Genomic DNA, 25,539 nt, shown 5'->3' with positions numbered 1-25,539 from the left:
AATATGGATTGAGTGAAAGCAGCAACTCTAGTAAAACACAACAGTGAAAGTTTGAAGAAAATCGGACAATCGATGCAAAAGTTATGAATTTTTAAAATTTTGGTGTTGGAACCGCTGGATGAGGAGACTACTAGAGGTTATGACGTCATGTCTGGACAACAATATAAAGAAAATATAACGGGAATTCCACAAAAATTCACTTTTCTAGCATAATGAAAGAGCACTTGACTAGTGATTTGGGAATAATTTCTACCCTTAACATCTATGTCAGTATCAAGTTGATGGGATGTGCAATTTTCACGAAAAATGAATTTTTGTGGAATTCGATGTTGACACCGGTTTCTGAAGGTTTCCTGTATCAAAAAGAATTAGCGGGTCAAAAGTCTCAGTTAATCACTTTACGATATCATGTATAATCACTTTTCGCTGAGAGCTCACCCGCTCTGTTTACAGAGCAATGGAACCTTGTACAATCCTGTATAATGGGCTGACAGAGCTGTACAGTGAATCAATGGTGCTGTGTTTGTTGGCAGTGCTCCTTGCACCGCAGTAATCATGGTAATAGGCAGTTTCTGGTGTGAAATGGAAAGAGCACTATCAGGGACTTAGGTATACACGTCAAGACAACCTGATGTCAACGCAGAATGTCTCGAAAAGGGAAAAGATGGGTCCTGGTAAAATATTTCGATGGTTTCCCGAAGGAGAGTGACGTGCGACTCGAGGAATTCGATATACCAGCCCTTCAAGATGGAGGTAAACTTAGGCAGTATTATAGGGCTCTGGAAATTAGTGGGTGTAATAGTCAGTCGCTGCCCCTGCCCCTGCCGGTTAATCGCTACAAGGATAGTTTCAAGTGTAACAAAGAAAGCAATATGCATTCAAAGTTTAACCATTTCCTGGCTGTGAAATGTATCGTTGGTTTAGTTTAAATCATAGGCCTATGTGCTTGTGATGAACTATCAGAAAAGTGTGCAATGAGGCTCACGTGTACGGATTTCTTCTCCTTATATTTCAATGCAACTTCCTTCAATTGCATGGCTGACAAATCTCCCCAACTCTGCAGAATGCTTCCTGAAAACTAACTTCTTCATGTCTGGATAAGAGATACAAAAATCTTGTATTTGGAATCACTCTTTGCCCATTGAGTTATAATTATGTAACACACACAGATCTTCCTGCCTAATTGTTCCTTAAATCTCCCTGACTTTGACAACTTTTATAGTTGGCAGCGGTGCAACTGATTTGAGTATGAGGTTGTGCATCTCAAGTAGTTTATTCTTGATCTCAAAGTAGTTTATCCTGGAAAGACGTACGCGTAAAAAAGGGAAAAGTATAGAATATAATCGTGTCGATATACTTACATATATGTCTATAATGTGTGAAGTCTTCATCTATTCTTTCTGCACGTGTTCGAACAGAGGTTCTCGTGGAAGCGGAGTTTCTCACCGTGGATCCATACATGAGGTATTATGAGCAGTTGTTAAGATACCTATTTGAATTTTTTTCAACCTTTTTTTCCTTTTCCATAGATGAACACCCAAAAGATGATACAGGCACACGACATTCAAGATTCCCGAGCAGTCTTTATCATTTAGCGGTCATTGCAGTTGCATTAAAATAATGATATCCTTGTTCTTGCATGACTTCCAAAACGACAACTTATATCTTAAAAACTCTTATGATGGTTGACCACAAACGTTTTGCGTTTCATGTGACAACGTACGTCAAAACGATTGGCAGTAAATGGGACTTTCATTTCAAATCCCACTTTACTACTGCCACTGCGATAACTGATCCAACTTACCTATTCATACAGCTGAAAATACCACTTATCATATGAATACGACTCATGATGTTGAAAAGAATGATTTTCGTGAAATCGATGTGACAGTGAACACAAGTGGCCGAGTGGAAAATGAATATACTCATCAAATATTCTATTAACCCTCCGCGTGCCGCATTGATTACTGTAAGTACTAGTAATAGGGAGCTTTAGATTTTCGCGACAGGGACGTTCAGAGGGGAAAAAAAGAAACCTGGGCCCTGTTTAATAAAGCTGTTCGTATAGTTACGAACAACTTACGAGTGACTGGTGATCAGTTCTGATGTGCTATACTTATCAGAATTTCCATAATTCAGCACAAGAACTGATCTCCAGTCGCTCGTAAGTCGCTCGTAACTTTACGAACAACTTTATGAAACACCCCCTGGTCTGAGTATGCGCAGAATCGCGTATAAAAGTCGATCTATGTATATAACTCGCATGCCTGAGTTTTCACTACGCGTTATGGGCTATTTTTACGTCCGCTCAGTTTACGACGTAGAGAGCTACTCACCGAACTAGTTCGGTGGAGCTACTTCGTGCACCGAATATGGGGGCGCCATTTTATTTTTTACACGTTGCGAAAGCTACTTTTCAGCAGGACGCAGGGGGAGAGGAGAACGTCCAGCTCAAGCGTTGTCTCAAGCGTCCGCGCTGCAAATCTAAAGTTCCCTATTGTTTAAGTTTCCTGACCATTAATTTGTATGTAAAATTTGTGCACATTATTTTGACGTATTGACACAGAAAGTGTTCATGCTAATGATCAGATCTCACGTTACTACTGTTCACTGATAGACGTGTGTTGCATAATAATGTAATCTCCTTATTTTTTTTTTCAGACCTTACAACAGAAGAATGGCAGAAGGCATGGTGATGATTGGTGAACAAGTGGCAAAGTATGTGTTCAGGAATCTATACTTGCGCTCCAAGTGAACAACGCCTCCATTGAGATTAAGCAATGACTTGAAACTGAGCGCCCGCCCATCTCACCCTTTTATTACTTTGTCACTTTCGACCTTTATCATACCAAGCCTCACCTTTATTAGATTTTTGAAATGATATGCGTTTTTACGAATTCATTGATTTACGCTGGAAAAAAAATATCTAGCAGTACCCTATGATTTGTGTCATTCTTTTCCAATGATTCATGTTAGCATGTTTATTTGAAAATAAATGCGTAAAGTGAATACCAAATCGAATGTCAGCGAGAGAAAGCGCGTTTTTGAGATTGACTGTATTCAGAATTTACCAAAGTTACATCGATAATCAAAAAAACGAACTTAGATCAGGATATAGAAAAACAAACAAACAAACAAGACTTCCTCCCCTCGAAGTGTCACCGGAGGCATTATGTTTTCGGGTTTTCCGTTCGTCCGTCCGTCATCAATTTCGTGGACAGCGTAACTTCACAACCGTTTGACGTATCCTTATGAAACGTGGCATGGATATGTATGAGAAGGCGAAATTGTGCCTATCAACTTTTCGGTGCACATGCTAAAGTCAAAGGTCAAAAGGTCAAGGTCAAACGCTCAAAATTTCACTATTTTCCCCATATCTATGCAATGCCTGAAGGTATTTTTTTAAAACTAAGTGTATACATGCACTACTAATGAAAGATTCTCCAAAGACAGTTCAGGGTTATGAGGTGAAAGGTCAAGTGAAAATGTTGAAATTGCACTTTTTTTCTCCATATCTCGCAAGTGGTTCAAGGTATCTTCATGGGACTTAGTACATGCATGTTCTGACTGGCAGCGATTTTGTAGGGAACTTGGAGTTATGGTCAAAGTTCAGTGGGTCAAAGTTCAAGGTCAACTCCTCAAAATTTGACTTTTTCCATCATATCTATGGAATGCGTGCAGTATTTTCTTGAAACTGAATATATGTATATGTATATATATATATATATTCATGGATATATATATATATATAATACGTGCCGAATAGAGATTCTCTTGGAAGTTTCTTGCCAAAAGGTCAAAGGTCAAACGGTCAAAGGTCAAGTGAAAGTGCTAAGTTCCTCTCCTTCCTCCATATCTCGAAAGTGACTCAAGGTATCATCATGAAACTTAATACATAGATGCATGTTTTACCCTGACGACAGTGATTCTCTTGGAAATTTTATGGTCATAGGGTCAAAGGTCAAGGGTCAAAGGCCAGGTTAAAATGCTAAACTTTTGCTAGTCACCATAGCAACATTTCCATTTTTTTTTAACTGAGAGCAATACACGTGCTGGAAGAACAATGAGAGCTAACGTTAAGTAATGAGGGTCGCAAAGAGGTATAATATATTTGCGTGATTATTCATAGGGTGTTGAAGTCACTAGAGGGTCGACGCACTCTCGGTGACTGAGTAACTGGAAAATCAACTCCGTGTTTATTGGTGGTCATTGCAACAGGTAGGCTGTGACGAAAGTTCCTTTAAAGACGAAGAGGGTAAATGGTGTTTCCATAACAGTATTTAGTACCAACCAATAGATATGATCAATATTACGTAAGCGTTAGGTGCTTTGTCAAAAGATAAAGAACTCTTCATGGTTGTGAAAGGTATGTTTTGTGTGAAGCTGTTTTCGATGAAATATATCATTTTTACATATTTGATAAAGGCGACACATTTCTGGGATTACGACAATTAATTTGACTCTTCTCTTTCGCATAGACGTGCAGGTTGCTTCTATCATATTTAAAACCCTCAAAAGTGATAGATGATGATTACTCTGTATCTAGATATCTTCGTACCATAAAACTTGATATCATTCGCATGAAATCATTAATGCATAAAAATGAGGCAGATATTGAAAATGATTACCCGCTTACACCCTTAGAAGAACAAAATGACCCGAGCTAAACCTAGTCTCTGCCCAACTCCCATTGTGTGCAGGCAGTTTGGTAATGCCAAAGACTGAGGTAATGCAGTCCCCTGTGCAAGCACATAACTTTTTGTTATTGTTTTTTTTTGTTAGCATTAGCAGAGCATACAACTGATAATAATCCATATTCATCGTGAGCAGATAACATCTGCTGTTTACACATGTTCCCATTTTTAACCCGTACTTTGACCGCTATATAGCTTGGACTACAAAATGCCAGGAGGATTCTGCAAACTCATATAGTCCAAAATACACGTTCAAGTTTTTTAAGTGTGCTGCTGTTCTACATCATTTCGATACCACGATTCCCTACAAAACGCTGTGTAATGAATAAAAAGAGAAAAAAAAAATCAGCTGTTCTGCAGAATACAATCGTCAAAGAATCATTATTCAGTAAGCTTTTTGTTTGAAAATAAACTCTGGGCATGTGACTTCGATTCTACAATTTTAATTTTATTTTCAGTTTAACTCTTTTCAGAGGTTATGATAATAGATATTGACAAATGGGATCATTTTAACTTTTTAACTTTTTACTTTGTTTCGGTTGAACGGAAAGAAATAGTATCGGATGTGGCAGAGATAGGTGTCTCCTGATTGATTGGATTTTGCCGAGGAATCTGCTTTCATAAATCACGATTTACTTGTTTATTCAAACCTGAATTGCACTTTGTGATCATACCTTGCAAAATACTGAACATTTTTCGTACAGTGATACTGCATTTAGAGAATTTTTGATCTACATGTATAGGAGCTTTGAATACGGTAAATGGTGTCAGTGAATGGTGTTGACAGGTTAAGCGCTTACTAAGGCTTATATAAAGTGGTTGGGCCGACCAACATGACGTAATAATTACCCGTCTCCTCGATCGTTCTAGATCCGAGAAGACGAGATCCTTGGTCTCGTTTTCTTGCAGTCTGGGGTCTGAGAGAGCAATTATTTAAGGGACATTCCAGACGATTTTCATAATTTCACATCATGTAGTACATAAATCGACAACACCATGTATAGATTATTTGTTGAATGTATTGTGGTTGTTGATCAGAGAAACAATACTTTGAAAAACCTTAAACAAAGTACACTGAACAAGGATGATTACATAGGAGGCTCCACAATACTGCTTGCTTGCGAGTTCACCTGTGTATAATCTATGCATGCCTTCTTCTTTTGTTCTGCTTCCTTGAGCCCCAGCTCATGCATATCTATGGTGACTCTGCCATGTCATCATCTTTGTTCATTGTATTTTGTTCTAAATTTTGAAAATTTTCTTATTCTTCATCCCAGTTATCATAAATTCTGAAACTGTGTCCTCAGTATAACTAATTTATAATTGTTCAAATGTAAAATCGTCCGGAGGTCTCCTTTAAGCAGGCAGCACAATGAACAAGGTATGAGATGTCGTCATAAAGGCTTCTTCGGTCTGTGAAGTCGTGAAGATGTCGTCACTGAGATACTGTGTGAGATTTCGTCATTTTCATCTTCTCGGATCCAAGGAAGTGGGATTTCTGATCTCATCTTCTTTTTTCCGAAAAGGTTTTGATAAGAAGGCAAGGAAAGAGACCTCATATAATTATAATAAATGACTTCTCATTTCGCCTGTACAGGGTAACCGAAAGTCGCAATGACAAGTTCCCGCTAGGTACTTGGGTCAAAGGTTTCCTCGGTTGGTCCACCCACACCGTTGATGACGGCAAGCGACTCAATGAAATGCCGACTTTACCGCCGAACATGCCTCGTTCGTACGCATTGGGAACTATTGGGCTGCCTGGGTAAGAATTTGTATCTATTTTATTTTACACGCTGTTTAAATAGAATGGTAATACAAATTAGATCACAAAGCAACATATCTGCGCTGAGAATGGACCTTGAAAAACGTATAATCACTTGCACTGAATAATCGCGTGGGCAAAGAAACTAGTCTAGAATTTTTGTGCCGGAATCATTGTTACGATGTATCACAAAATGAACGAAAATTCGCAGGTTTCGATTTTACGTGAGGACTCAAAATAGGTTAAAATGGTCAACTTATTGTCCATTTTCTAGTACACATGTATTAAATTTTTGAAAGAGTTCATCTTTAATGTAATTCCAAAGCTCAGGATTAAAAAACGAATGGTAAATTGTCTCTTTTTTTTCATTTGCAGGTTGTATCTAAACAAAAGTTTACACTCAGAAAATTGTCATTTATTTTGAAAATCAGCCATGAATGAATGTTCATTTCCACATCAGTCAGTATCATTTTTGTGTAGTACTTGTTCTTACTAGGAAGAACTACTATTAAGAAGCATTGTCTGCGAGAGTGCAAAAATCGCCTTTGGCGTTAAAGTATTAAAATGAGAGAATGAATTGAGTGTATAAATGAGATGCATCGCATTCGACCAGAAAATTTAATATGTTTTTCGTTTGATATAAACTTTTGTTTGTTTTGTTTCGTTTTGTTAAATTCGTAGACAATGTCTCTCCCCAAATTAAAGAGAGTGCTAAACTCTAAACAAATTGTGAGCTTTGGAATGACCTCAGAATGTAGTGCTTTGTTTTGTTTTGTTTTGTTTTTTATAATTATGAGGATGACCTGCCTTGATAAAGGCGGGGGCGTGAGAATGTTTTATAAAAGCCCATCCTACACTGCTCCAACAGGTGAGGTCCCGGGACCTTCACCACCAATCTGCGAACCGAATTTTCTGAAAATTCTGCGTTTAAGTGGGTTCATTTCTCCCTTTTTATATTGTCTTCTTACATGCGTATTTGCTGTGCTCAGGTTGTGTGATACATGCTTAGAACTTCATGATATATCGTTGATTATATGCCATCGATAATTATTCCTTTCCCGTCGCAGAATGTCGGCTTACGTCGGATTCCTTGACATCTGTACGCCAAAGGAGGGGGAGATAGTTCTTGTTAGTGGAGCCGCTGGAGCAGTTGGCAGCGTCGTGGGTCAGATCGCCAAGATTAAGGTACCTTGATTCAACGTTTATATTAAGAATCAGCAGCAAAACCAATGTATCATCGTTTAATGTTTAAAGAATCAGCGACAGAGCACCAAAACCGGGCTACATTGTCGCTGATTCACCAAGCGTCTAGATGCTTGAACAAAAAAAAATGCTGTCACTAGGGACTCATTATCTGGCCATGATTAAAGAAAATAAGTGTGACCACAGAGACGAAATGAAAGAGAGCCGCACAAACAGCCAAACATTTTTAGCGTGACTTCAAATCGACCGACAATTCATATTACTAACCTGACTAAAATCAGATCAGACACTCTTCAACGACTAACTACTACTACGAGTATCTTGTAGTAGTATGTAGTAAGTAGTAGAGAGCTAGTAATAGTAACAGTATAGTAGTGTAGGCCTAGTAGTAACAGTAGTGAGAAGTATTAGTAATAGTAGTAGTAGTAGTAGCAGTAATAGTAGTAGTAGTAGTAGTAGTAGTAGTAGTAGTATAGTAGTAGTAGTAGTAGTAGTACTAGTCTAGTAGCAGTAGTATAGTCAATAGTAGCAGTAGCAGCAGTAGTAAAGTAGAAGAAGTAGTAGTAGTAGTACAGTGTATCATATAGCAGTAGTATAGTAGCAGCAGCAGCAGTAGTAGTAATTGTTATAGTAGAAATATCACAGCTAATATCACGGCTGATGGCCATCAGAGCTTATGTCTAGCAAAAATATTTTCATCATCTCTAGCATCAAATCTGAGATCCCCGTTGTGTCCACTTTTCTTTTCCTGGAAATGTACTCATAGTCCATGTTGGACCTCTCCCACATGCTTCAAATCCATTTCTTCACAGCGTAAATAATTATGTTCAGTGACTTAATAGAGATTGAGAAATTGCCAAAGCACTGCTAAATCATTGTAATTCCTTCATGACACACGCTCTATACTGCAACAAGCCAATTATAAAAATCATATTTAACTCCCCTCCCTCCCCCTCTCTCCCTCCACCTCTTGTACACTCTTCAAAGGGATGCCGTGTCATTGGCTCCGCTGGTTCCGATGAAAAAGTGAAGTACCTCAAGGAGATCGGCTTCGACGAGGCGTTCAATTACAAGAAGACCATGGATCTCGACGCAAAGCTCAAGGAACTGGCTCCCGACGGCATCGACATCTACTTCGACAACGTAAGTATCTGCAAAGCTTTCCGAACGAGACTCATGGCACGTTATCAACAACTGCAAGCAGGTGACTGGAAACCTTCTGCAAAATTATAAAATAAACAAGGAGACCTCTTTTTTCTTTCTTTTTAACCTAGCTATCGAACCATAGTAGAAATAATTTGCAGTTTTCCATTAAGTAATATATTTTTCGTCCACGATGCAATTGTGACACTAAATGAGTTGATTTCAAATCAGATTCAAGTCAATATTGAAAGTACATCAAAAATATTCTTCGTATTAAAAGTATCTTTGAGAAGAAGATTATGGATGCTTCATGGTACATCGCACTTCCAGCGAAAGTATCTGTGTTTAGATATTACAGGTTATTTTTGTCATCAACTGTTTGTGGTTGTTTTATTTCACTTTTTTAAGGACGAAAATTAGCCTCATGTTGTATATCTTAAGTACATTGTACAGTATCTTCTTTCCCCTGGCAATTTTCTGTGCCTTACGTTACAAACCTTTCTTGCAGACAGGTGTAAGTCAACGTATAGGGTTATTAAAAAAAAGGAAATTAATTGATTGGAGAATCCAAATCCTTTTTGTTACCAAATATGACCCGATTACATTTTAGCTTTTTTTTCATTCACTACGTCAGGTTGGAGGTGAATTTGCCACTACTGCCACCATGAACTTGCGACAGTATGGCCGTATATCATGCTGCGGCTCTATTTCGACATACAACACCGACAACCCCGTGAAGAGTGAGTCCGACTATACACTTTCAGGACAATTCAATATGCGTTAAAACACAAGTGATATCAGCGTGCAGCGTATGAGTTAACACTAACATTGACAGATTTAAAACAAAGACACATCATAGCCAACAACAACTTGACCTAATACAACTATAAATTAATACAGAGAGGAGAATTACCCTAGCTGCTGGGCTCCACTCAATTAATTATGGTAAAAGAAGAACTCTCAAGTCCCTTCCTTAGAATCACATTCAAGGAACATATTTGTATCCACAATAGATTCTACATTGAATTGAAATATGGTTGTGGTAAGTAGGAGTAGAAAAAAGAGTAATATAATAATATAACTAGGCCTATGAATGTGACAAGAGAGAGAAAGAAGAAAAGACAACAGGAAGAACTTTATTTTCCCAAACATTTTAAAGATCGTCTGCTTTCCAAGTAACCCCTCATTCTCTCTCTTCTGTCGTTTGAAAGACTAGAAGAGGCAATGTCATGAAATAATATAAAACTGTATCATTGAATTGAATCGTATTATTGAGGGCCTACAGCTCTATCGGCTGAATTTGTCAAAATTAGACTCAAAATGGAGTCAAACCTTCTGCTTTTGTATCCCCCTCCCGTACTTATTTGGCTCCTTGCCCTTGATTTCCAACCCGTGTTTTCTTTGTTCTGTGTCCCTATAGCCCTCCCATGTTGTGTGTTGTCCTTATGTGATTGCTTTCCCTGCCTATTTGTCATTTTGCCTCTGACGAAGATTCTGCTAGGATCGAAAGCTTAGGCCCCTTTTGACTCTATAGTCAAGGCGCAGGGACCCAGAAAAAAATGACTTCGTTCAACCCACACCGCAGAATAGGTTTGACTGCATGATGGGGTGGTCGGTTGGACCCTCTGGAACACCCCTAGGTAGTATGTGACTCCAAATTGTGGTATCAATAAAATCTTACATTCCACTGAAGTTGCGACAAGACCTTATTCTTCAAGAAAGAGTCTGCGCCCGCTACGACTACTACACGTACCACTAGCTCTGCTACAGGCGCCAATGCTAGTGGTGCGTGTAGTAGTCTTTTTACAGACTTTTTAGGTCACAAACGAGGGTTTTTGCCTGCAAACTAACATTTCACGCCAAGCTGGCGTCGGTGTAGTGTAGTTTCTAGACGTTTTTTATTTCATGTTTATTTCTCCGAGTTGAAGTAAGCAGAGTGAGAGCGCATACCCAGTGATTGCGACGCCACAACCGTTTTGTCGCAATCACTGGGTATGCACCCTCACTTGGCTTAGCGCAATACAGCGGGCTTCTGCACAATACACAAGCTGCAACTCAGAGAAATAAAGACGAAACGAGACATGAAAACTCGTCACATTGAGGACGAGTTAGGTGATACGCTTGTGGTCATCAGATGACGGTCATCTGCGATCGACAAAGAAAAGAATGTGATATAGGCACCTTGAAAATATATTGAGCGTGCATGCCAAACCGTTTCTGTAACCACTCGGCCACGGGTCATCCACGGAAATGGTAAGACAAAAAAAAAATACACACAACAATGTATAGATATAACAGGGGGAAAGTCAATGCCCACTCAACTATTAAACGTGGCCGTGTGAACATCTATTGCATTGCTAGACGGAAAAGCGGCCTTGTAACGACTGAGGTCGCTATGCCATTTCTGGCAACTTGGGAAAAATACGTCCCGCAGACATAAAACCTATAATCGGCTGGTTTTTGATACCTTGCCTTTAATCACGCACGTGTGCAACCTTACGTCTCTGAGACGTCGCCTTTAACCTCTCAGTCATACGTCTCGACGAGAAAATATGAGGAACGTAAACTTATATGTGAAAGATGACTCAGGAATCGTTTCGTCCATCTTCCATTCTCATTTTCAGTGTATGCTGCAAAATACTCAACCTGGTGAGAAGATTAAAAAAAAATAAATAAAATGTATGATTACTGCAGCTTATTGTCTCAGCTACAACATACTTAAGTTTCAGAGGAAATCAAAATCAAGTGAGGTAAAGGTGCTCGAGCGTTATCGAGTCAATGCATGGATAAAAACAAAAATCCCCTTTCATAGACATAACGTACAATCTTCGCTGATTTCGATATCTCGCCTTTAACCATACCTTCTAGCATGATGACGTCATCAAATTAGAAAATAACGATATGGACTTGAAAGTTGTTCAATGTATAACATATTTATCGTACGTTGTCAGTTTGCTATTGACATGACGATCGATGAACATGAGGCAGCTATTAGTACCTGTATGAAATTATTATAGGCATGGTTATCAAATTCCCCTAAAATTTCCTTATAATTGCTTTATTTTTACACACAGTTAAGCTATCCCTTTAAACTCGTCACAGTTTAATGAGAATCATTAACATCATACATTAGTACCATATTCAGTTCCATAGCTGATCACGTTTGCTAATTAATTAAGATTAATTGTCTAGAATGTGTCATATGGCCAACCTGTATACACACGTACACACACACACAATGCTAAATGTATGTATCAAACCTCTGTAACACAACTTTGAACTAACTGTAGGAATTATCGCTGTACTTATCATCTATACTTTTTATCACTATCTGAAACTCCACAAAAACCACTAATTGACAAATAATCATCAATACAGAAGACTGACTTAAAGGAACAATTCAAATACCTTTTTTACAATGTATAGCTTGTTCCATGTATAAATCAGCACAAAGTAACCACGACTACATTGTGTTACTGAATTGATATGAACAAATTTCATTTTATTACAATATTTTAAATCAGTTTGAAAAGCCCAGCCTGCAAAATTTTGCAGCAGTCGAAGTAATGCAGTCTCCAACGCAAAACAAAGGGATACTATGTGAGTGTGTGCGTATAGTTGTGTTTACATGCGAACGTGATTTCTACATGGACGAAGGTGTAGTACTCCATTGAAGAAAAAACAAATTAAAAAAATAATTATTTTCTTTCGTGCTCTTGTGAGGTTCGAACCCGTACGTGTGCAACCTCACGTTTCTGAGACGACGCCTCTAACCACTCGGCCATACGTCTCGACGAGAAAATTAGAGGAACGTAGATTTATGTACGTGAAAGATGAATCAGGAATCGTTTCGTCCACATTCCATTCTCATTTTCAGTTTTAAATTGCAAAATTGTCAACCTCATGAGGAGATTTCAAAGAATAGAATGCATGATTACTGCAGCTTATTGTCACAGCTACAACATACTTAAGTTTCAGAGGAAATGAAACAAAATCAGCTGAGATAAAGGTGCTTAAACGTTGTTAAGTCAATGCATGGTTTAAAAAAAACTCACCTCCCATAGACAATACACGTAAAATTGTCCGATTTTGCGTCTTTACCTTTAATCACAATTTAAGGTATGATGACGTCATCAAATATCAAAAGCATGATATGGACTTAAAAGGCAAATGTTCAAAGTACAACATATCTGAATTTGGGATAATATTGAGCTTAAACAACAGAGATACGAGTAAATGAATGACAGAAACAGTACCTCAAAAAAATTAATTCCACTTTTTTGATTTCAGATGATGATATGATGACGTCATGAGTTTTCCTGGCAATATTGGTACTTGAAACGTTATTTCCAATTCATATGCTTTTGTAATATGCAATAGAAATATAGGGTCAATGGACGATTTAAAGAGCTATGCCGAAATAAACAAAGACATGTTTTTTCACTATATTTGCAGAAAGACGCGCGCGCGGAATTTCAACTTTGACGCCAGCGCATTTCTTTGTTATAGGTCAACATCGATCGGAAATCAAAGGATATTGTTACTCAAAGTATCAGGAATCCAAATCAGTCAAAAAAAATGCATTTTCATGTTGCTTACGCCCTCTGCGCGCGAAATTGCGCGGACGGACGCGCACGCGAGAAAATGTTTGAAACGCTTAAAATTGTCTGAAACTTCGAGATTTCCCATTGGGAAGTCGTTTTGAGCCTTTTAAAATTTTGACGCGCGCAAACGCGCGCGTAATGAAGACCTGGGTAACTAGCGTTAAAAAGTAAGATAGAGCGTGACCTGAACTTTATGTCCACCGAAAATGATACAGAAATGATATCCAGTTATGAAGTTATGATCGATCATGTGACAAGGTCCGAAAATCACAAAATGGCGCCTAGATGACGTCATAGATATGTTACTGTCATGAAAACCTTATTGTGGCTAGATTTTGTCATGAGACATGTTGACTGAAAATGTCATGTTATTCCGTAATGTCATTGTTGAGATATTGACGACACAAAATGTGGCAGAAAGAAAGAAGAACGAGATATGAAACTCGTCACACTGAAGACGAGTTAGGTGATACGCTTGGGGTCATCAGATGTCGGTCATCCGTGATCGACAAAGAAAAGAATGTAATACAGAACCTTGAAGTTCTAATGAGATACTTAGTTGAACTTTTTTGGGCCTACATTATTCAGATCACATTTGTTTTTCTGTCACACAAACTAAGTGGAAATTCTGTGCGTGTGCGACTAAGTCGATTTACGGACTTTTTGAGTACTTACAGTGCATAAACTTAGACCCCGTTTACGGTGCGGGGCTGGGCCGAGCCGCGGCCGAGCTGCAATCAAGGACAACCTCAATTGCGAGGCCGAGCCCCGCAATTTAGTCCGTTTACACTGCCGGGCTCGGCCGCGCTTTTGATTCGAACCTTTCAATATTTTGTCGTAGTGGCGCTCTACCCTTTTAAACAAACGCAATTTGGTATTGTCTGGTTTTCAGATCCTTTGCCAACTGAATTCCGTGGCGACGAAGTCGCCGTTCGGGCAAAGGCCTTTGTCGAAGGAGAAAATCCTTTGCAGGACAAAACCACCTTAAACTATACTAGTTTTCGACGTTGAAGTAGTTAATATCCTGAATAGCGAAATAGTACAGGCGAGGGTTTGGAAGCCAGACTAAAATTGGCCGCGCATTTAGCCCAGTTTGCGCTTACACTGAGAAAAAGGCCGGGCGCGACCGCGGCTCGGCCGCGGCCGAGACCACCTCCAGAGCGTGGCCTAATGCGAGGCCAATTTTGGCCCCGCATTTGGCCTTTTGCGCGTTTACACCGAACGCGGCCGAGCCTCGCACTGTAAACGGGGTCCAAGTGATCCTCGGCACGTACAAATAAAACATGACAATTAAGTGTTTATAACCATCCTGGCTTTAACAGTGGCCTTTTAAAACATGACCTTTGACCATTATTTACATAACCAATATGACTCCCTCTAATCTTGCTATCACAATGATCAGTTCAGAGAGCTCTTACAACTATATACAAGCCTGTGAGATTTACCAGCAGTAAAACCAATGAAGCCTCCGATACAAAACAGGGGATATAGAGCAAGTGAGTCTGTTTACATGAGAATGTGATTTATCCTGGACGAAAGTGATACCTCAATTAAAGAGAAAAGGGCAAAACATCACCTTTAACCATGTAACTATAGGTCTCCTCCAACTAAGAGTACACTTTGAACGTAAGCTTATACGTGAATGATAATTTATGACGATCTCACGTGATCGACACACATTCAAAGGGGACAGTTAGAAGTGGAAGGAGTGCTTAATCGTGTCATTAATTCCTAATCAATGACACCACTACTTTAGGCATATCATAATTTCTCATCTAAAATCAATGGCCTATAGGACTCATGCACCATTACTTGTATCGTGCATAAACTTTGTTTTTTAAGCTTTGAGTGAAACGTGTCATAACATAATTCTGTAATTCCATCAGCAGTGATCGATATAATAAAGAAGAAAGATATATCACCGTATTGAACGCTTAGAACCTAACGGGGGGGGGGGGGGGGGTATTATAGCATGATACTCGGTTCTTTACTGCCCAGATGCCAACAACACCCATCACCCACGGCTACGCATAGAGAAACAGCCATGGCGAAAATAAAACTTTGCTTTCTCGTAGGCAGAATGACACAGAACCCCGTCAAACACACTTTTATTGGCAGGGATGGGCATGAAAAAGTGTATTACTAATACTAAACAGCGTATGCATTCCATTCATGTGGCGCGAGATACCTCTATAGCAACATAAAGCCTGTCTTCAACTCCGTTGGTCGAACAATGGCAACCTGAAATTTCAAAGAGATGAGCGAGACGCTATATACACCTGGCCCAGAGTTAATTTATTCAGTTCTCATTCCTACTTTAAGTTGGGTTATGCTATTGTAATCATTCCCATCTGCAGTATAACAAAACCAAAGTGAGGGAAAAGGGGAGAGAAAAACGAGAGGTGGCAAAAGGAAAACTGCATGCACAACTGCAATCCATGTCATTGCGTGTGACAGGTGAAGCAAATGTATTAGTTGTTATAGCAGTGGTTTATGAGCATAAACTGGCAAATAGACAGACAATGTCAAATATAAAAACCATCAATTTAATGTCAGAGAAGATGGTAAACAAGATGCATTGAAACTGTAACTAAATCGCTGCTCTTCTACTCGATCACGGAACGTCTAACTCTATATTCAACAAAAAACAAATGTTAGGGGAAAGAAACAAATTTAGATATAACATTCTTAAATTAAAAACAAGAAAAAAAAATGTCCACGTCAGGATTAAAAAAAAAAACGCCGCACGAACATGCATTATATTCTAGATGGGAATACGGTCTTGATGCAAAGGTCCAATGATTGTCTCATTACTTTAAAAGCAATCTATGGTTCCCTTACCATCACCAGTACCACACCACAATGACGTCTCTAAAATCAATGGTAGCACATTTATCATTGCATCATGCATTAACTCCCTTTGCCTAAACTACCAGTGGAACGTGTCATATTATATTGCGTATTTCGATCAGTAGTGATTGACTTTAAAGAAGAAAGATGATGCAAAAAATTGAACGCTTACCACATTGCTTATAGGGCTATTCCAGTTTGGTACTGATCTGTTCTATTCTCCCAGATGCCAGCAACATAATATCACCTATGGCTAACTAGTGAAACAGCCATGACGAAAATAAACGACAGAGAACCCCGTCATAATCACTACACTTGGAAAGGTGTTGCCCGAAATTCCTCATTATGAAGCAATATCAAGTCACTTCCTTCCCTGCCTGTCTTTAACTCCGTTATTTGGTCAAACAATAACCTGGAATTCCAAAGAGATAAGCGAGACGCCATGCACCTGGACTAGAGTTAATTAATTCAGTTCCCATTCATGTTAGTTATGTAAACGAACACGTTCCTAAATATCCTGCTACAGTATAACAAGAACAAATGAAGAGAAAAGGAAAGAGAAAACGAATCGTGGCAAGCGGGACACTGTAACAAGGGGAAATTTACAACATTAAGTGTGACAAAATTATTGAAGCAAACCCAATCTCCAAACTCCAATACAAAGCAAGGGAAATAGAGCAGCCGTGTTCACGGGTTACGTACACTTGATAAAATAATACGATAAATGACATCGGAGTAAAGCTGAACTGCCGAAAAAAAAAGAGAGAAAAAAAAAGAAGAAAGAACGGATAAAAGTCCTGCGGGGGTCGAACCTCTCGCCTTCCGGTATGGCGTTATGAAGAACCAGCGCGCTAACAGATTATGCCACATTGCTGTCCTGAAGATCGAGTGCAAAACTTAAATGTAAATACTATTGTGACAGTGTCGACTTGTGATGGCGCTATTCAATTTCTCACAAGTGGCAGCGTGGATTCGATCAATATACAGTTGCAAAGAAAAATTGGGAATCGTTCCGTACAGATTGCATTCTCATTTTCAGTTTTAAATTGCAAAATTGTCAACCTGATGAGGAGATTTGAAAACATAAAATGCATGATTACTAAAGCTTATTGTCTAAACTACAACATATTTATGTTTCAGAGGAAATGGAGCAAAATCAGATGAGGTAAAGGTGCTTAAACGTTGTCAAGTCAATGCATGGTTTAAAAAAAAAATCACCTCCCATAGACATAACACGTAAACTTGTCTGATTTTGAGTCTTTACCTTTAATCACAATTTCTAGTGTGATGACGTCATCATATTTCAAAACCATCACATGGACTTGAAAGGCAAATGTTCAAACTGCAACATATCTGAATTTGGGATAATATTGAGCTTAAACAACAGAGATACGAGCAAATGAATGTCAGAAACAGTACCTCAAAAAAATCAATTCCACTTTTTTCATCTAAAATGACGATATGATGACGTCATCGCGTTTTCCTGGCAATATTGATACCAGGAATGTTATTTACAATTCATATACTTTTGTAATATGCAATAGAAATATAGGGTCAACGGACGATTTAAAGAGCCATGGCGAAATAAACAAAGACATGTTTTTTCACTATATTTGCAGAAAGACGCGCACGTGGAATTTCAACTTTGACGCCAGTGCATTCCTTTGTTATAGGTCGAAATCGATCGGAAATCAATGGATATTGTTACTCAAAGTATCAGGAATCCAAATCAGTCAAAAAAATTGCATTTTCATGTTGCTTACGGGCTCTGCGCGCGGAATTGCGCGGACGGACGCGCACGCGAGAAAATGTTTGAAACGCTTAAAATTGTCTGAAACTTCGAGATTTCCCATTGGGAAGTCGTTTTGAGCCTTTTAAAATTTTGACGCGCGCTTACGCGCGCGTAATGATGACCTGTGTAACTAGCGTTAAAAAGTAAGATAGAGCGTGACCTGAACTTCATGTCCACCGAAAATGATACAGAAATGACATCTAGTTATGAAGTTATGATCGATCATGTGACAAGGTCCGAAAATCACAAAATGGCGCCTAGATGACGTCATAGATATGTTACTGTCATGAAAACCTTATTGTGGCTAGATTTTGTCATGAGACATGTTGACTGAAAATGTCATGTTATTTCGTTATGTCATTCTTGAGATATTGACGACACAAAATTGTCCAGAAAGAAAGAAGAATAAAAAAAAATAAAGAGAGATTTTGACAATCACAATAGGTGATACGCTGATAGCGTATCACCTAATAAAAGCGGCTAGAAATTAAGACTAGGGTCAGTAATGCTTGTCGCTATTGGGGCACTGAAAATGACAAACTTATCACAATTCTTATTTCATGAAAAATTCATCAAAACTGCATAAAACTATACATGCACACGTTGCTAGAGATGTCAGCAAAACAGTGGGATTCATTGTAAGTTATAACATTGTGCATGGTAACCATGGTAACGGGATGCCTATAGGTGATTGGTAACCTCCCCCCCCCCAAAAAAAAAAAAAATATATATACATATATATAATGTACATTATATATATCTGGAATTTAGACAGATTTGTTTCTTTTGCTTTCGTGCACATCACCCATTGTAGACCTACCTCAACACTGTTAAATTAGCCTGGATAAAAGGGAAAAGACGCCCAAGAGTTTTCCCTCATTGTCTCCATAGCATTCATTCATTACTGCACGTTTTTATACAAATTTACATATCATGATTTTTTTTTCATTTTATTCTATATATATATATATATATATATATATATATATATATATATATACATATATTCAAAAAAGCTAACGAACACAAAAGTACGTTTAATTCTTTGGTGGATAATCCAGTGCACGTGTGTATTCCTTCTTTCATACAAAGAAATTTATCTGCATTCTTGAATAAACTTCCTTTACGAACATGAACAATGCTTTCCTCTGCTCTCTTCCAGGATTGTTTTGCATAACCATCGCTCTGTTAATGCTCAAAAGAGCTAACATTAGAATATAATTGGCTTTGCTCTCTGTATTCACCTATATTTTTAAGGGAAATTTGTGCCCATACATTACTAAAAACTACATTTGCCTATGTACTTTGAAGTCAAATTTGTGTTGAAAGTACGACGGATGCAACTTTTTCATGCATTTTACTATTCGAAAATGATATCTTTCTTTCAATGGCCGTTTATCATGCCTTTGTTTACAAATATTGCTGTAACTTGAGAATGCTTCAGTATATTCTTCACATAAGTTGTACACAAAATATGCAAAAGGAAGGACATGCTCATTCAGCTTTTTGAAATTATGGGCTTTAGTTTTTGAGTTATTGACAGCTGAATCATGATTGGATAATACTAATTGCCTTGGCAGCAGAAGATTTTTTTTTTAACAATAGTCAATAATTTTTTTTTAATTGCATCTATAAAATTAAAAAAAAATATCAGTTTGCAGCAGTAGGAGGCATTTTGGGGATTACCAATCACCTGTAGGCATCCGGTTACCATGGTAACCATGTACAATATTATAACTTACATTGAATCCTACTGTATTGTCGATATCTCTAGCAACGTGTACATATAAAATTTTATGCAGGTTTGATGAATTCTTCATGAAATAAATGCAAAAACTGTGATAAGTTTGGTATTTTCAGTGCCCCAGTAGCGACAAGCGTTACCGACCCTAGTCTTTATTTCTAGTCGTTTTTATTTCGTCTTTATTTCTCTGAGTTGCAACTTGTGTATTGGGCAGAAGCCCGCTGTATTGCGCTAAGCCGGGTGAGGGCACATACCCAGTGATTGCGATTCGGGCGTCGCAATCACTGGGTATGCGCTCTCACTCTGCTTACTTCAACTGGGAGAAATAAAGATGAAATAAAAACGTATAGAAACTACACTATACCGACCCCCAGCTTGGTGTGAAAAGTTAGTTTGCAGGCAAAACCCTTGTTTGTCGAAGAAAAAGTATGCTTGTGCTAAGACTACTACACGCACCACTGCACTGGCGCACGTAGCAGTGCTAGTGGTGAGTGTAATAGTCTTGGCGTGCGCAGACCCCTTTGCGTTTGTTCCAACAAAAAATGAATGATGAAAAATGGCCAGTAAAATTCTACTGACACCACAATTTGGAACCACATACTACCTGGGGATGTTCATGGAGGTCCCATCTACCACCCTGTCTGGTCAAACCTTTTCTGCGGGGTGGGTTGAACGAACTCCTTAATTAAGCCTCCTACAGGAATTAGCGCCTTGACTACTATTGGATAAGCAGTTTTCAGCTTTTTTTTAAGTGTGCTAAAATAAGGCTTAATTGCACTGAATAAAACATTCATTGTAAAGATAGATTTAGAAGAGATGGCGGACATCTTGGAGAGGATGAAGGTCCCTCCTTTCGTCTTTCACTCGTTATGTTATAATGCCTTTCTGCAAGCAGGTTTTACATAGGTCCTGCTTTATAGATTTAAAGAAAAAAAATAATAAAGCAAAAACAGCAGGACGCGTAGCCAGCGGACGTATAATTGTTTTTTGAGGAAAAATGAAATAAAAATGAGGTATCGAGACTTTTACGGCGCATTCTCCGTTTTACGGATATTGTCCTTCGAGTGCTTCTCGTGAAGACACGCACTTTTCTGTCATCTTTTTATTCCTTTCTCGTCCTGTCTCCATCTCACGCTCTCTTTCTCTCTCACCCATTCTCTAATTGAGTCTCAGGTAATCCTAACACACACACACACACACACACACTTACACACACACACACACACACTCTCTCTCTCTCTCTCTCTCTCTCTCTCATTTCTATAGTACAGTGTACCTTATACCCTTTAACTTATGTTCGAAAATAGATGATTTCATGCGTTTTGATGTGTTTGCTTATCTAGCGACTGCCGTCTTCGGGAGGATGGTATTCCTTGAGCTGAAGATGCAGGGATTCCTGATACCGACTTACGCTGGGCGTTACCCCGCGGGTCTTGCAGATCTGACCAAGTGGGTTACCGAAGTAAGTAATTGTGTGGACATAGTATAGATTTTCCCGGTCAGTTTCATTCTTTTGTCATTCAAGATTCATAAACACTGATGACTGTGCATTCAAATTCACACAACGCACGTAAGCGAATATAGTTATCTGGGCATTTAAATTCAGAATCAGAGCGATCAATTTCATTTATGGGAGCTCTTTTTCGTTATCTTTAAACGAAATTCACGCATGGGCGTTCACTTTCCAAATGCGAGCATTACATTCCTACTCGTGCATCTAAATTCACGCGATAGTCATGTGACAGTCCCCAATGAGCTTGTGCAGGTCCTGGAGCATATATACAATTTCATTTTCAGGTGATCAATTTCCGACCCTCACTGACCAATCAGAAACGAGGTCATCAAGTGCTGCCGGTGCGTGCGTGTACGTGTACAGTACACAGCGTAATTATGAATATTCATGTGGTTTGGAAAGTCCTGGGCTAAGAAATACGAGTGTAAAAAGGTCAGTTTTCTCCTTAGCCCCGGACAAGAGATAGTACGGGACTAATTGGCGAGTGTAAAAAGCTGAAAAAATTGGTACGGGACTAACGATAGTCCTGGGTCAGAGAAAGTCCGGGGTTAAGAAACACAAGTGTAAAAAGCCCTCTAGAGAGAGATGTTTTTTTTTCGATATACAGAAGTGAGGAAGGTAGCTATAGCTTTGTTTATCGCGTTTCTGGTTGTCCTTAAATGTGTTTCTCCTGTTTATTGTGTTGCATAACCAGGGCAAGATCAAAGTAAGAGAGCACGTCACCGAAGGATTCGAAAACATGTTTACAGCTTTCACCGAGCTCTTCACCGGGGCAAACACGGGAAAAGCGATCATCAAGGTCTAGAATGTCCAGCTGCTGCGTCATGATTTGTTGGCAAAAAACTCCACCCAAGATAATTTTGTCAATACGAATGTATACTTTCATTATTCTTTCTTCAGGAATAGGGACAACGTTCAGTCTGCACTGCAGATATCTTATTCTTTACTGTGATACACTTTTGTATACCCAATGCTAAAAATGTAAATGCCATACTAAAATCGATCCCCTTTCAGTAGGTTTCTCCCATCACTGCCCATCAAATTGAGTAAGATTCAGTTGTGATTGGTCGTATACTTTAATATGTTTCGTTTCCCCGCTACATAAAATATTCAAATACGTCATATCTTAAGACTGCCTGTTAGGTCGTATTTGCTTCTTTTAAGAATGGTAATCTCTCATTGTAATTGTGTTTTGTACAGCTGTATAAATGTGTCTTAATCATAATCAGTCAATAATTCTAATTTTGATTTCGATTTAAATTTAAATTTCAATTCATTTTCATATTTCTCACAAATAGCACAGAAGGAAAACGTAATTATACAACACAAAAACTATGCAAGGTATAAATTTGTCTCAGTTTGTCTCAGTATAAACACAAGATCTGTATACATTAAAGTTGAGCTATGGTCATAAATGCAAGAAATGTTCCAAGTTTAGGTTTGTGTTCATTTTGTGACATATTCATGCATGAGAAAATAAATGCGAAATGTGTGAATGTATAAATTTTATTGTGAATGAAAACCTTAAAATCTGTGTCTACCGCATACTGAAGTTCATCAATATGTAACAGGAGAGCGATGTAATTGGGCAGATGTTGGGTGCATCTCCCTGTGTAAAATGTAAAACGTTTGGGGTGAGGAAACAGCTGAACTACAAACATTGTTTTGAAACATTTTGCCTGGTCTAAATCGGACAAAGGATATACAAAACAATGCAATGAGAAGCCTAATGCCCGCAATGCACCCAGCGGCTCATCCGCATTAAGAAATCTTGGAGGTACATTGTAATGGCCAGTCCCAAGGTGGTGAACAAGTAACACTTTAGTGATTCCATGATCATTTCCAACAGTTTCGGCTCATTAATGATGGATTATCGTCAGAAGCAGCTATCACTGTACGTACGTTCATGAGAAACGAAAATTTGCGCAGATTCTGAGCTCTCGCTCTCGTCATTCGCGCATATAAATGTGTATAAATAAACGTTTCTGAAAAGATATTGCACGACAATGTGACTTCTCTTATCTTAAGTCAATAATAGCGTAATACAAAATTTAGTTTTAAACATTTTTTTTTCACAGAGAAATTTCATTCACCTAAACGTTCAGGTACAAAATAGATGTCACATACAATACATAAAGACAAATAATACAAAATCGGCAGACAGCTAAATAATAGAAATAGGATTCCAACTGATATTAGATACAAAACCTTTAGTTGTTGTTTTTTTCAGACATATTCGTCTGCTTTCTTCGCTTTTTATTTCTTACAGAAAACATAAAGTATTTTGCATACAAATAAACCACGTTGTAACACTTTGGATTTTCTGTGGAACCAAGTATAAAAGCACTTCTAGTAATTTGAGTTTGATTCTGTAACATAATTTCCTGTATTTGAGCAATAAACCATTGAGTAACATCTCATTCCCAAAACAAAAATGCAATTGTTTCTGTGGAGCTCGAACAAAACGCACAGAGGTCTGTGTTAGATTGTCCCATTGTAATGGGACAAAAAGTAATTTATTAAACACCTATGCAGAATTTTATACTGAAAATAACGAAGTCTTTGATTCATTGTAGATATGTAATATCTTGGTTAAACATTTCTTCCCACTTCCCTTGAGATTTAGGTGGTTAAAATACATTATTACATAACATTTTCTGTATTCATATCGACATATCTTGGTTCTTTTACGTTTGAACAAATTATATATCGTATGTTCTTGTTGCTTTTTATTTCATGATCATTTACTGATTTTTATTTTCAATATATTTTTCCACTCTAAGGGGATTGCATGAATAACTGAAAAATATTCTAAAAAATAACAACAAACACTATATTTAGCCCGAAACTGTTCAAAACTTTAAAAAGATAAACTATCTTCACTCAATAGTTGTTCAATCTTTGATATACCCCTTTGAAACATTGCTTTCTGAAAAACGATCTCATTATTTACACGAATTGATGAATTAAATCAGACTAAATGTTTTTTTTTTACTTGTTCTACGGATAAATTAGAGGATAAATTAGTGGAAGGTGAAACGCGTCACTTTGGCGAGTAGGACGACTGTGAATTAAGTCATTTTTTTTTTTTTACATGAAAGTAAAAACATCCGGTAGCTTCTTGGCGGAAAAATGATAAATAAATATGCCGACGTTCTAACTGAACAAATGATGTTTTTAGTACTTGTTAGTTAATTATTAGTATTGGTTGATATTGCTACCGGAACATTTTTGAATACGGAACATCACAACAAGTAGATTTCTAGTTGCATTCCCCAATATACAAGGTACCAGAATGAAGATACGGAGTAATCAAGGTATAATAAAGATTAGGCAAAATTTGACTACAAAAAAAAATATTCTTAAGTTTATTAAGAACACCCGTGTTTCTAGAGAGAATATTCCTTAAATAACTAACATGGGATTTCCAAGATAAATAATCACTATTAATGAAAAGCCCCCCCTCAAGAATTTTTTATGATTAACTTGATTTCAGTATAATTTGATTTCATTGAACTAAATATGAAGGGGAAGATTTTAAAGATTGTTGCTAAAATGCATACAAAATGTGCAATGAGTTTCATCTGTATCAATTTTACAGAAAGATCTGAGAACTGAGATTTCTATCTATTATTTACCTAATCTACAAGAATAAGATAATTTAATCACTATGTTTTTAGGTGGAGCAGCTGCACCACAGAAATTCACTGTCACGTGATAAATTACACTTTACTTTGTAGCACATGTAAACATTAATTTTTAACATATGTATAGTACAGATACCACAAAAAAAAAGTGATTTTACTTTTTATGTGATAATTGCATGTTTCAAATGGAACTCACCTCATGGTAAACATCAACTGCCAGCGTTGGTAAAGATAAAAGGACAAACAAACAGAAAAAAAAAAGAGAATAGCATTAAATTTTCATCTCATGTGCTTGAGGTGACGAAAATAGACCATTATGCTAAAAAATATATCCATCTGATAGGCTGTCTGTTTGGCAACAAAACTGATGGTGAAAAGTGTCTCTCGAAACAAGGACACCCTCCTATATTTTAACATTCAAATGTTTTAATTTGTATACTTTATAGGCTACATAAGATATATTTTTTTAATGAAAAGTTTGTTGAATATTTTTGAATAAAATATCACATGTTAATCATTTACTGATATGTATGAATAATTGTGAGATAAAATTATTACTGGTGGCCATTTTGCACGCCATTTGTTAG

At 37.8% G+C, this 25,539-nt stretch overlaps 1 protein-coding gene across 1 annotated transcript; it reads left to right on the top strand.

Moving 5' to 3' along the window:
• The first annotated feature begins 496 nt into the window (after positions 1-496).
• LOC139743633 (prostaglandin reductase 1-like) lies at positions 497-23,186 on the top strand. The gene is made up of 9 exons (XM_071654104.1): positions 497-753; positions 1,419-1,464; positions 2,662-2,718; positions 6,292-6,456; positions 7,524-7,641; positions 8,647-8,802; positions 9,437-9,542; positions 21,136-21,254; positions 22,000-23,186. Exons 1-9 carry the CDS (start codon positions 645-647, stop codon positions 22,108-22,110), a joined length of 987 nt encoding a protein of 328 aa, XP_071510205.1. The 5' UTR covers positions 497-644; the 3' UTR covers positions 22,111-23,186.
• Positions 23,187-25,539: the final 2,353 nt, after the last annotated feature.

This window comes from Diadema antillarum, unplaced genomic scaffold, assembly GCF_040938485.1.
Source record: "Diadema antillarum isolate AM-2024a unplaced genomic scaffold, OU_Dant_1.0 scf00000034, whole genome shotgun sequence".
Lineage (NCBI taxonomy): Eukaryota > Metazoa > Echinodermata > Echinoidea > Diadematoida > Diadematidae > Diadema > Diadema antillarum.
The sequence above is the reverse complement of the archived record's forward strand: the minus strand, read 5'-3'. Positions and strand labels throughout refer to the sequence as shown.